Genomic DNA, 12,616 nt, shown 5'->3' on the forward strand with positions numbered 1-12,616 from the left:
AGAACTTAAAACTGCACAATATTATCCCTATTGTCATAATTAATAAAAGTAATAAATGTTATCAAAGACATAAATCAAAAATACTATAATAGTAGAAAATATCAAGAGTTTGTAGCAGTTTGGGATTAGTATCAAAATGGATAATCAGGTATTATACTGGAAATTAGCTCCTTCTTCAATTTAGGTATACATAAAATTATTAATAAATCAAAACATAATGTTACAGCAAAATTCTCATGTTCAGCTTATATTTATTAATGCTACTTGAAAACTGAACTTTCTGAAGTAGTAAATTACTTAGGCAAGAATTATGATTTTACTTAAAGCAAGATTTTTAAATCACAGAAAATTTTAAATGTTCCTTACCGGAGCAGGATTTTCCCATTTTTTTAAAAAATCTTCTTTGGCTTTGGCTAGAAACTCTTTCACTGAAAATATATTAAAAAAACAACAACAAATTTTGACTCGTAAGAATATTTATACTGCATATATAAATATATTACACATAAATATACTTGCTTAAAAAACACAGACTTAAGTGAACTATGGTTGCCATGAAACATGTATTCACAACCATGATATACTAGAGAGCTATTTAGTTTCTCTAAAGAAGAAGCAAAGATTTTCTCAAATTTCTGAGAATTTCTAATACTGTTCTATATGGTGGTCACTGTGATAACTTCAAATCTAATAATAAAAATACTGTTCCTGAAAACATACCTGAAAGTAATGAAAAAAGTTAGAAATCAATATAGGGCAAAATACTTATTGTAAATAAATAAGACATATTAACAGAGCCTTTAAACATAAGAAGTGAAAACATCTGGAGAATCTGAATTTGTTAATTTGTGGAGTTTCAAAAATAACTGACTTTGATAAAGGGCTGTTTTCAGGTAAGAGGATTTATATTATTAGATTTGTATCCTCTCAACCTCTCTACTAATGGTGGAGAGAAAGGCAAAAACCACAGACTAACACAAAGAATAGCCACAAAGACTTAAAAATAAAACTGAACAACCCACAACCCAAAACCCCAGCTTAAAAATCACATTCTAAATTTGGAGCAAGCTAAATGCCTGAATGCTTAATTTATAATGTAAACTAAAGTAAAGCAATTCAAAATCAGATGTTTATATTAGTGATCGATAATAGCCACATTATTTTATACAGCTGTGGTTGAAGTTTTAGATTTGTTAAATGATGAATCATTTAAAAGGATTTCTCTTTTTCATTGTCTTCCCACGAAGTTATTAACAATGACTCCTATTTACAAAACAACTTCAGGGTTTTAGGAACAAACAGGAAAAAAATTCCAGAGAGATAAAATGGCATTAACATAATGTATTATTGTTCCCATAGTTAGGTTTGAGAACAAAACCTAACTGTACAAGAAGTAATTATTTTAGTCTTTCTTGTTTGGGGGGCGGGGAAGTTCCCCATGCCTCTGATACCTGAAACTATAAATAAAGAAGAAAATAGGATTTAAACAGTGTTGAAATAGTAAAAGACTAAAAAAAATGCACCTGGCATTTATTTCAGAAGTAATAAGAATGATGATGATGATGAAACGACAAAATTAAAAATTGAAGTGAGGGGTTCAAATAGTTTAATCACATCATCTAATGATGCAGTAGTATTAAACTGAGGCATTTAAGGTACACATTATAATTTCCTCCTTTACCCCCACTGAAGTATCTTTGGCAAAACACTGTTAAAGAAGAAAGCTGTTGGCATTCTAAATGCTTTGAGATTTCAAAATAGTGTTGACAGGCACCAAGAGCAGACATTAGTTTTTATGTAACACTAGTGTGCATTTCTGAAGATACTATTTTACTACTTTGTACAAACTGTCACTTGTATTTTGCTGTAAAATACTCAAAATAACTATTTTAGAAAATTCGAGAAAAATAATTTTTAAAATTAGAATCTTTTCATTGTATGAAAATCTCATTCACCAAAACAATGAATCAAATAATTGCACCTAATTATGCAAATATAATCTAATTCCTCCCAGGGGTGGATTTGGGGATGGAAAATTATTGCATTTTCTTTGAGTTCAAGTCATCCTACTTATAAAATTTAATGTACTAGTTACAACTGAAGAAGAGTGGTATTATAAGTAAGATTTTCCTTTCTTTCTTTCTTTCTTTCTTTCTTTCTTTCTTTCTTTCTTTCTTTCTTTCTTTCTTTCTTTCTTTCTTTTCTTTTTTTTCATGGAACAGACATATCTGCACATGGCATTGACTTGGAAATGACAGCTACAAAATAAATTAAAAACATAATTTATTGCTAAATGCAACTGTGGCTTTTAAGAAACAACTTGTGATTCCCAAAATATACCTCTGATTTCTTTTGAAAAATATTTTTAGTTATCTTCCATCTATAGAACTTGCACATCAAGTTGTAGCATAAACTCTCCAGATGCCTGCATAAGTACAGATAATTTGGAGACGGAAGAAACTGAGGAAAAAAAAAAATCCCTCACATCCTGTTTCAGCTTCTCCTGCTAATTGGATCTTGAATTAAGAAAAAAGTAACTGATCCAAGGAAGGACTGGCAGTATTTGCCAAAGATGGTAAATTGAAGGAAAATTTCCTTTTTCCTGCTTGGTAAATAAACAAAAGGAAAAATTTTAAGTACTGCTTAATTTCATGCACTAATAGGATATTCAGGAAAATCTTTGAAATACTCTGTAGTAATCAGTATTCTGAGTTTACTGTCAAGTAACACTGCAGAAAGTAAATAACAGTTCTCATAAAGATCTTCTATGAAAATTATCAGAAATCATATGAATTAAAGATGTCAAATTTTGCAAATTATTTCAACAAATAGATTCCCTTTTAGAGTAAGGATAAGCATTAATTATAATGTCATTAATTTCATGAAGAAAATTCTGTTTCTGAAGCACTTTTTGTCACATAAGTATGAAATGTCTAGTTTACATGTGCACTATTTAGATGCAAAGATGAACATAGTTAACTCTTTGTAAGAATATTAGTTAACGAAATATATACCTTATAAATACAAACACAAAAAATAAAATATTTCACAACATGCTAGATTATGAATAACTGAACAAATAAGACAACCTAGAGCCAGATGTATTTGCTTTGGATTTTGTTATTTTTACACAGTGGTAAATTTAACTTGCTAAATGCTTTTCTCTAGTTATTTTTAAAGTTTATATCCACTGACATAAGGTGCTGGCAACTAATTAATAAAATGAGTGGTGGGAGAGAGCCAAATTCAAATACTGCAGCATATTTAATCCAGAGTTCCCTACAAAGCATATACTTGAAGTTTTGACTGTTTTATTTTCTTGTTGTGTTCATATATAAGCCATATCTACAATGAAACTTAATTTAAACCATTGTGATATCCTGCAACAGCCACAGGTTTTGGAGCTCAACACATATGAGTTATAATATTGGTTCTAATACTTAGTAATCATGAGTACCTATCTAAAAACACAGTGATTCGTAACGCTCCTTAGGAAAAAATATCTCAAAGGATTTTTCTACAAATTATTTTGTTCTGTACTGGTCAATAACGGAGATAACTAGGTACTAAAAAAATGAGGACACACCAAAAATTAACTCAACTTCTTCCCATAAATATATACTTCAATTATAGTTATTTTCCAAATAAGTTTATTTTCTCTTCAGTTTAAGAAATGAGCATACCAAATGAATCTATACGTTCAGGGTTGGTTTGTAGAAATATTTACCCATTCATGAGATGAAGAAAAGAAGAAACAAAGTGATAATTTTTATGCATATGCACAAGTATATTAAAAAAACTTAATTCTTACCACCCACAAAATATTTTTGAATATATTTATACACAGGACATTGTTAAAATTAGAGTTCATTTTAAACAGGAAATTTTATTAAAAATTCAAGTATGGCATATATTTATTCCATGTTATTCAGATAATTCTGAAATGTTTCACTAATTATAGTTCATAAATTTATTACTTAGGCATATTTTTGGTTCTGTGTTACTGCTAGATTCTAGATTGCTACTTATTATAAAAAGAACATGTTGTTGGTTACAGTATGCCATAATGCAAGGCTTAAAGGAAGTTATCATTCCTGTTTTATAAGAAGGGTTTAGAAATCTATTACTGTACAGATTACTACTCCAGATGTTCAATTCTCCAGTCTTTCTTGTAATGAGATAAATGTCACCTTCCTCTTTTATACCTCTTTTACAATAAAAGCACAATTTTATTTAACTTCTTTTAATGGATGTCAGAAAATAGAAGGGAAACAAACAGAAAATAGAACAAAATAGAATATAAACTTCCCTATGGTAAATACCCAGTTAAAGTGTTAGTTGTTTTATTCAAAATTTACACCACTATATTTTTCTTTCAAAAATCTTTCATTAACCTGGGTTATTTAAGTGGTGTATATCAATCTGTCCTATGCCACCTTGTACAATTCCCACTATTTCATGGTGCTATATTTGTTGCTTAAAATACCACACAAGAAACTGCAATATAAATAATTTCTATAGGTAAAACTCAACATAAAACTAAACAAACCATTTCTTCCATCAACTAAAATATTTTATAAAAATTTAACTTTTTGAGGAGCATAAAAACTTGCAACAACCAAATAAAAAGTTTTAAAAGGTAGCATTTGTTTTATTAAAAGTAATTGCCTACCAGATACTTCTGAAGAGGAGCAAGCTTGTATCCGAAAAATAAATTAAACAATGATTAAATGACACTCATAAAAACAGCATATTTTCATGAAATCACCTATACACATTTTCACAGAATATTATGTACAGAATAAAACAATGTAGAAACAATTATTTGACTGAACATATTCAAATTGAATATTTTAAAATTAAATAGTAAGGAAATAAAATCAATAATTACTATTTAGTGCCAAAATCAATACCATTATAATTTTCCTTAAAACAACGACTAACAAAAAATTTAACTCATAGCAACAGCACTAATAGCATATATTGAAATACACATCCTATAACTACTGCAATGCCATCTCTAGACTTCTGTTCTTTATTCAAAACTCTAATGTATGAAAGGCACTGAATTGTAATACTTCATTAAGTCCCTTCTGAGAGACAATAGTGTCTTCCAGGTATTTTTACTTCACTGGTGCTGAGTTAACAATCTTCTCAACATTTACTGAGCACTGTTCAATGGTACCAGAAACTGAGCTAGATTCTGGGAACACAACAAAGAATAAACATATCTCCAGTATTAGGAGATGAGAAGCTAAAGGGGAGAGAGATGAATCACTGTAATGGAATGGGAAAAGGATTAAAACTAGGAAATCTATAGGTGCTATTCGAACTCAAAAGAGGAAATTCGTGGGTAGTAAGGTAAGGCATAAAAGATGACACAGCAGATAAATTGAGGACAAAGACATGCTGGGATGATCTTGAATAAAAGGCATGGAGGAAAGAGCATGATTTACTCAGGAAATGGCAACAGACCTGAAATAGCTGCAGCAAAGGGTAAAAGTGTACAGCAGCAGTGCGAGGTGAAGTGTATAGGCAAGAAAGTGCCCAATCAGGGAGGCAGCTGTTTGCCAGAGTGATGCTTTTCAAGTGTGGAAAGGAATGGGAGTAAACTAAGTTATTCACAATTGTTGTACTCTATTTCTTCTGGGAAATAGGAGGCAAGATTACTTGGTAAAGAAAGAGGGGAGCCAGACAGAGTAAGGAGGAATAACAGTGGGGGTTACAGGTCTGAATATTTAACATCTTGATGGCTATCCATTTAGGGACTAAGAGAAGGAGCTATTCCTCTAAAATTTTCTATTAGGGAAGAGCAAGTATTACATACTACAAGCAATTGTTTCTTGATAATATCTTTTTTTGTAATAGGTTAAAAAAATTTTTACTGAGCAGACTATAATTCATGAGCCCCCTAATCTCTTTGAAATTATTTTCATCTTCATTCCTTAACTAAATAAAAGCATTATTCTGTTTAAATTATTTACTGTATGTCAGAAAGCACAAAACAGGATGGGAATGGAGGTAAATTACCTATGAAAATATCAAGTTCTATCAACAAATAACAGTACAATGCCTTCCAAAACCTCTAGGAAGTGTAAATCTAGTAGACTAATACTCTGTCTTCTGCCACCCCTACTTTAAACACCCACCTCTTTAGAGCTCTATATCTGTTATTTCTAAGTATACCCCCCATATACATACATGCTGTAGTACAAATACTTTCAGTAAACTAATATAAAATATTCTAGTTGCCACAAAATACCTCATAAAAACTGAACTTACAGCAACAAAGCAACAGAATTATTCTGTAAAAAGTGGTTTCCTACCAGATGCTTCTGATGATTTGCGTGCTTGATCAAAAAGAATAAACAGATTAAATAACACATAAATACACACAAGAAGTTACCAATCCATATATGTTCATTAGATATTCACATATAGGAACAGAATGAAAAACATATTCAAAAGTGTTTTATACAATGATTACAATTAATTCTTTGGATACATATTTGTTTTAACCAGTCAAAACCCTACTCTGGAAATGTGTTAGTGAAGCATCATATTTCTATCCCTTTAATCTGAAGAGTAACTGTGTTCACTTTGCTGAAGAGACACTTTGCTTCATCATATTCAAACAGGTTCATTCAAAGCAAATGCACTGTAACCTTAAAATGACAGTGGGTATAAAAAACAATTTTAATTACTACAACTGTATTTGTGCAGTTCAGTGGATGGGGTCATGCCTTTTCTTTTTCCTAAGATATTAATTAGTCTTGCACAGAGTCACACCTGAATGAGTGGTTGGAAATTTAATAGGCCACAAAGGCTATACTTCTTATTGCAATACTACTTTTACTCTTCTGTTCTCTCCTTGCGATTTTTTATTAGTTAATTTTTTATCAAGTCTTGGTTACAAGTGAACATTATAATTGACTCACTCTTTCACTACACCGTTAAAAAAAATTAAAACTTTTGGTGAGACATATATATTCAAATGCTCAAGTTATACAAAGAAACACATTAACTTATTTGACCAGTATCTACATGGACAGATGGATACACTATGAATCCACATAGTATAGTCATTCACTACTAATCACACATACATGCTTTCTCTCCCAATGTTCTATCTAGAGATGCTGTGGCTTTTCTAGGCCATCAAAGCCACGTTTGACTGAGGACATTCCCTATAGGATTTTGTAATAAAACAAACTAAATTTATAGTCATAAAACTAATTACCCAGGTAATTTTTGAAATGCTCTTTGAAATGCACTTTACTTCCTTAATTGTTCACTGAGGCTTTTTCTCAGAGGATATAATCTACCACAATCATATGCTAAAGATTTTCCACTTGGTTCTGAATTCAAATATTCTGTTTTGTTGCCAGACAGTAGAGAGCTAGGAGCAGATCCCTAGATGATAGAGAGGGTATGCACGTTTTCAACTTAACAAGACAATAATAAGTGGCTCAATAAATGGTTGTGCCAGTTTATACTACCCTCATGTTCTTGATGATCCATATCCTCAACAAAATGTATTAATGTTTAGTTTTTACTTTTAATTTTTGATAATCTAATAGGTATGAAATTATATCTGCTTGCTAAAAATTAAATATCTCGGTAGAATTTTATAATTTTTTCTCTTAAAAGTTTTATTATTCTTTTATTAGATTGATTCCTAGGTTCTTTATAGCTTTGGTTGCTATGTAAAAGGGAGACTTTTTTAAAATTATCATTTGTTTGTTGCTGATGTCTAGCATATAACTGATGTTTATATATTGATCTTCTTATATGGCAGACTGGCAGACTCTCTTATTAATTCTAAAATAACATTGATAGAGTCTCTTGAATTTTCTATGTAGACAATCACATATCTGTAAATAACGATGATTTTGTTTCCTCCAACTTTTTCTCCTCCTACTGTGCAGCTTTTGACTCAGTGCAATGTTGTGTAGATACAGACACTGAGCATCCTATTCCTGTTCCTAACTTTAGAGAACATGTTTCTAATTGATTTTCTTTCCCATACTTTACTTGTAAAGCTATACTAAATACATAGATTTAAGAAATTAAGAATATCTCCTCTTTAATTCTTTGAAAAATTTTGTACAAGATTAAAATTTTTGTTCTTTTTGAACTTAACTGTAAAACTGTCCAGTCCTAATTTTGTTAAGTTTTGAATAAAGATTTTAACTATGATTAAATCTTAAATAGGTACAGTTCTAATGAGTTCTTTTAAAAGTCTTCTCCATGAACTAACCTATGGCTCTGATGAATCTTTATTTTCTATTCCACTGATTTTTGCTCATTTCTCTATTAGTTGTTTTCTTCTTTTCATTAACCATGCTGTTCTTTCTCTAACTTGTTTACTTGCATACTTACATCATAAATGTCTTTCTCTTTTCCTAACATACACATTTTAAAATTTGTCTCTAAATCCACTTTAGCTGCACCCCACAAGTTGATACATAATTGAATTTTAAATTTATGAGTTAATTCTTGACCTGTGCATTACTTGAATTTTTAAAATTCCCAAACATAACATTTGTATTTACTTGTTTAATTAGTCTTTTATTATTGATTAAACTTAACTGCTTTGTGGTCAGAGACCACAGCCTATATATCAATTCTTTATTTCAAATATGTGTAGTCAAATAAAATACAAAATAATCAATTTTGTAAGTGTTCTATGTATTTCTGTATATTCTCCAGTTACTGGGTGAGAATTCTTTATATATATGTATATCTATAAATCTTACATAGTTATTTTTTTCCTTCTAAATGGGTCAATTTTGTGTTATATATTTTGAGGCTCTGTGGTAGGTGCATACAATTTTTCTCTTATATTTCTTTTTTATGTGATTATTAATTTTAAATGGTAGTCTGTAGTGACAAATTCTACTCTCTGACATTCTTGGTAGGGTCTAATGCTGTTGTATCTGCTGAATATCTTTTGTTGGAGAGAGAGAGAGAGAGAGAGAGAGAGTGTGTGTGTGTGTGTGTGTATGTGCGCGTGCACTATATATATCTATTTTCATTTTGGCTTGTGAACTCAAAGTTCAGTGGGGCTTTATCTGTGAGAAAACCGCAGGGTTTGATTTGAGGATATGTTCGTATTAGCTTCTGCCTGGCATCTGATAGATGTTACCAGCCTGGAACTGTTATTATAAGGTATTTTATTTAAAATTATTAAACCACACAAGTAATACAGATTGAAACATGAAATCTACTGGAGGAGAAGCAGTTGACTACAAACTCTCAGGAGAAGCATCCCACACACTAGCACACACAGCCCTCCCTCCTCCCCAGGAACCCAAGCCAAGAAATACAAGCTTCTTTATTCTCTCCTTGTGTCAGTGGAGATGTTTTTTTTTTAGTCTATATTTTCACTGAGGTTATGATCCTTTGAGGATCCTGGCTTTATATAGGAGTCTAAGAAATCCCATGTTGCATGGATCAAAGAACTTGTCTTCTGTCTCTGTGAGGCCAGTTAAAACAAAAGCCCTTTTGTTACCAAGGTATGAAAATTTCCTCAGGGTAGTCAAAGTATGCTCCCCCTTACAGCTCTGGTTTTTCACTTACCATATGACTTTTTGCATAGTGGGGATTTCTATTATATTCTTGTAAGTTCAGGTATTCACTTAAAGGGATGCTTGTTATATTGTACTCAGTATTTCTATGTGCTGTTGTATCTTCATTAATTTTTGGTCTAGAAGGATTTTCAAATTATCCAATCTCCAATTTATGGATTTTTTTTCTCTATAAGACAAACTGTATGTTAAATTGTAAGATGCAGAGAGACCCGGATGTTTGTAGAATTCATTTTTTTATCCTTGTAATTTAAATTTCCATCAGGATATGTCTAGGTGCTGGTGTTTTTGTTAATCTTTGTAATTACACAATGAACTCTTTCAATGTATACATTTAGGTTTTTCTTCAACTAAGCTTTCCTGAATCATAATTTTTTATTATTGTTTCTGTTCTATTAGTCATTATCTGTTCTTAGGGATTGCTATTCATTCAATTTGTAGAGTTTCCTACTTTTATCTAACATACTTTTTACCTCATAATTTTTATCCTGTCCATTTTCCCTATATTCTGGTAGGTTTTATCAAGCTAGTTCTTTACAGCATTAATTTACCTTCCTGCAGTGTTTATTTTGCTCTTTTCTGCTTCTAATGCAGCTTTATATTCTACAATTGCCAGGTTCATTTTCTTATAATTTCCCCTTATCATATCATTATTGCTTCTTTTCTATTCCTGCCTCTCTCCCAGCTATCCTCTCATCCAGTCTCTTGTTTCATCTTTTTATCTGTCACTTATTTATAGAGTCCATGTTCACTTGAAATTTTTAAGAATTCCACATAGATACTATCTATAATTTCTTATTTTAAACCCTCCCCTACAAATATTTTCTAAACATAAGTTCATTCTCTTCCTCCTGAAGTCTGTGAACTTATCCTTGAGCATAATCTCTTTTATAGGCTCCACATTGTTGCTTTTCTTGTTTATTCATTCATGAACAATGAGAAGCCTTTCAAAATTTTACAAATGCTCTCCCCAAATAAGGTAGATCCTCTCACCTCCTATTAGGATGTGTTAGAATCAACTTCTCAGATCTTTTAGTTGATACATATACATATTTATATTATTATTTAAATAATCCAGTGACTTTCAAAAATGGGAATGGAGCCAGGACTGTATGACTCCTTACTGGTTGTGATACCCACCACATCAGGGAAGAGCCCTGTTGTACCTGGAAGAAGAGAAGCCACTTTCTCAACTTGATCAGACTAACAAATTTCTGTTTGTCCCACTAATAATTGTTTTAGAATGAAAGAAATCAGCAGTGTTGGATCTTCCACTCATCTCTCCCACAGTCTTTCTTAAAAGCCCCATCTATCCAAGTTAGTAAGGGTGAAACTATTATTTCTTTTCCATGAAGGCAAGGTACTCAAAATAAAAATGTTAAACTTTGGTGTCTGATCTTCAATCTGATACTGTACCTTTCTATGCAAGTACCCTTCCTTAGTTCCACTGATATACAGTTTTCCCCGTTTTTTGTTCTTAAATTTTCAATCTAGAAAATATAGATCTAAAATGGGTAATTAATCAAATGCTTTTGCTCAAGTCTGTAACTTTCCTGTAATTCAAAGCATAGCAAATCTTTTTCAGAGATTTGCCCTCAACTACAGAAAGGCCAATTAGTTTTTATTTGAGATTTTGATATAATGATGCTAGTTATGTTCCAATAAGCACATGAACCAAAAAAATAAAAACACATGACGTATTCTACATTGATAATAAAAGTGTTCAATATCTAAAAAAATGGATAAGTTTTAATCATTTATTTATTTCACAAAAATTTATGAGTTCACTACTATATCTGGGGCACTAGGGTAACCGCTGGAAACACACAGATGAACACTGCATGATCCTTGACTTAAGGAGTTCAAAGGATGGAGAATGGAAACTGATATGCAAATATATAATTTCAGTATAATACAAATAATTGCTATGGTTTATAAGTTTGCCTTGGGAGTAGAGAGGAATCATCTAACTCTATAGAGTCAATAATGGAAGCAATGAAAAGCACTGCTGACTTTCAGAATTTTTATAATGAAAGATAAAAATACGGAAAGGTAGAAGGAATAAAATGAGTGTAACGACTAGATCAGAATTTTATGGTGCAAATAAAGCCAGAAGGGCAGGTCACTGATCCTGTATGCCCCACTAAGGAGTTTAGCCTTTATCTGAGAAACAGTAATGAGTAACTGAAAGTTTTCATGTTGGGTTAAGAAATGGGCATATCTGCAGTTTTAAAATGGCAGCATGGAAAATGGTCTGGAAGGATTTAAAACTGGAAGTTGAGACCAGTGAATCTGTTACTGCAATAGGATTAAAAAGATACAGAATTCCTGATCTAGAAGCATTCTCAGTGTCAGTGATAATGGAGAAATTGAGTGATTTTTGAAACATTTCTAATGTAGAATCAAAAGAAATTAATGGCTGAGTGCATGTCTGGGTAATAAGAAACAAGTTTGGAGTGATTATAAGGTTTCTGTTTTAAGTTCCTGCATGAGGAGTGGGATCATTAACAAAAATCAGAATGAATGAAAATGGAGATTTGGGATGAAAAGAGAAAAATCACTTTTGCACTGAACATTCAGATAATAATTGAAGATGTGGGCATAGATGAGATCATTCAGACAGAATGCAGCATTAAAAAAGGGCCAAAGATAGCTTCTCAGAGAAAACTATTCCCCCTAAAAGCTAATATTTAATAGGCAAGGAAGAAGAAAGGAAACAGCTTTGTAACTAGAAAAGTACCACAAACACATAAATATCACATATATAGATAGCTAAAGGCTTAGATAAAAAGGTCTGGCATTTACTTATTTTTACAAATAAAACCACACTTCATTTGAAATTTTCCACATTTTGAAATGGCTAAGGCATTTAACCACTTATGATATGAGTAAAATTAGTTGCAATTGGACAATCCTGAAAAAGTAAAAATATTTAGTTGTCATTACTATACTTCCTGTGATAAAAAGGGCTATAAGGACAGACCAAAATAATCAAGTATATCAAATACTATCTAAATGATCCATAG

General features: G+C 31.3%; 1 protein-coding gene across 2 annotated transcripts in view; it reads right to left on the bottom strand.

Moving 5' to 3' along the window:
* PRKACB (protein kinase cAMP-activated catalytic subunit beta) overlaps nucleotides 1–12,616 on the bottom strand; it is a 128,160-nt gene that overhangs the window by 42,386 nt on the left and 73,158 nt on the right. For both annotated transcript variants that reach the window (XM_057714922.1, XM_057714929.1), the window contains exon 2: nucleotides 367–428. In XM_057714922.1, the coding sequence (XP_057570905.1) occupies nucleotides 367–428 (62 nt within the window). The remainder of the gene's footprint in view (nucleotides 1–366; nucleotides 429–12,616) is intronic.

Source organism: Hippopotamus amphibius, chromosome 1 (assembly GCF_030028045.1).
Source record: "Hippopotamus amphibius kiboko isolate mHipAmp2 chromosome 1, mHipAmp2.hap2, whole genome shotgun sequence".
NCBI lineage: Eukaryota > Metazoa > Chordata > Mammalia > Artiodactyla > Hippopotamidae > Hippopotamus > Hippopotamus amphibius.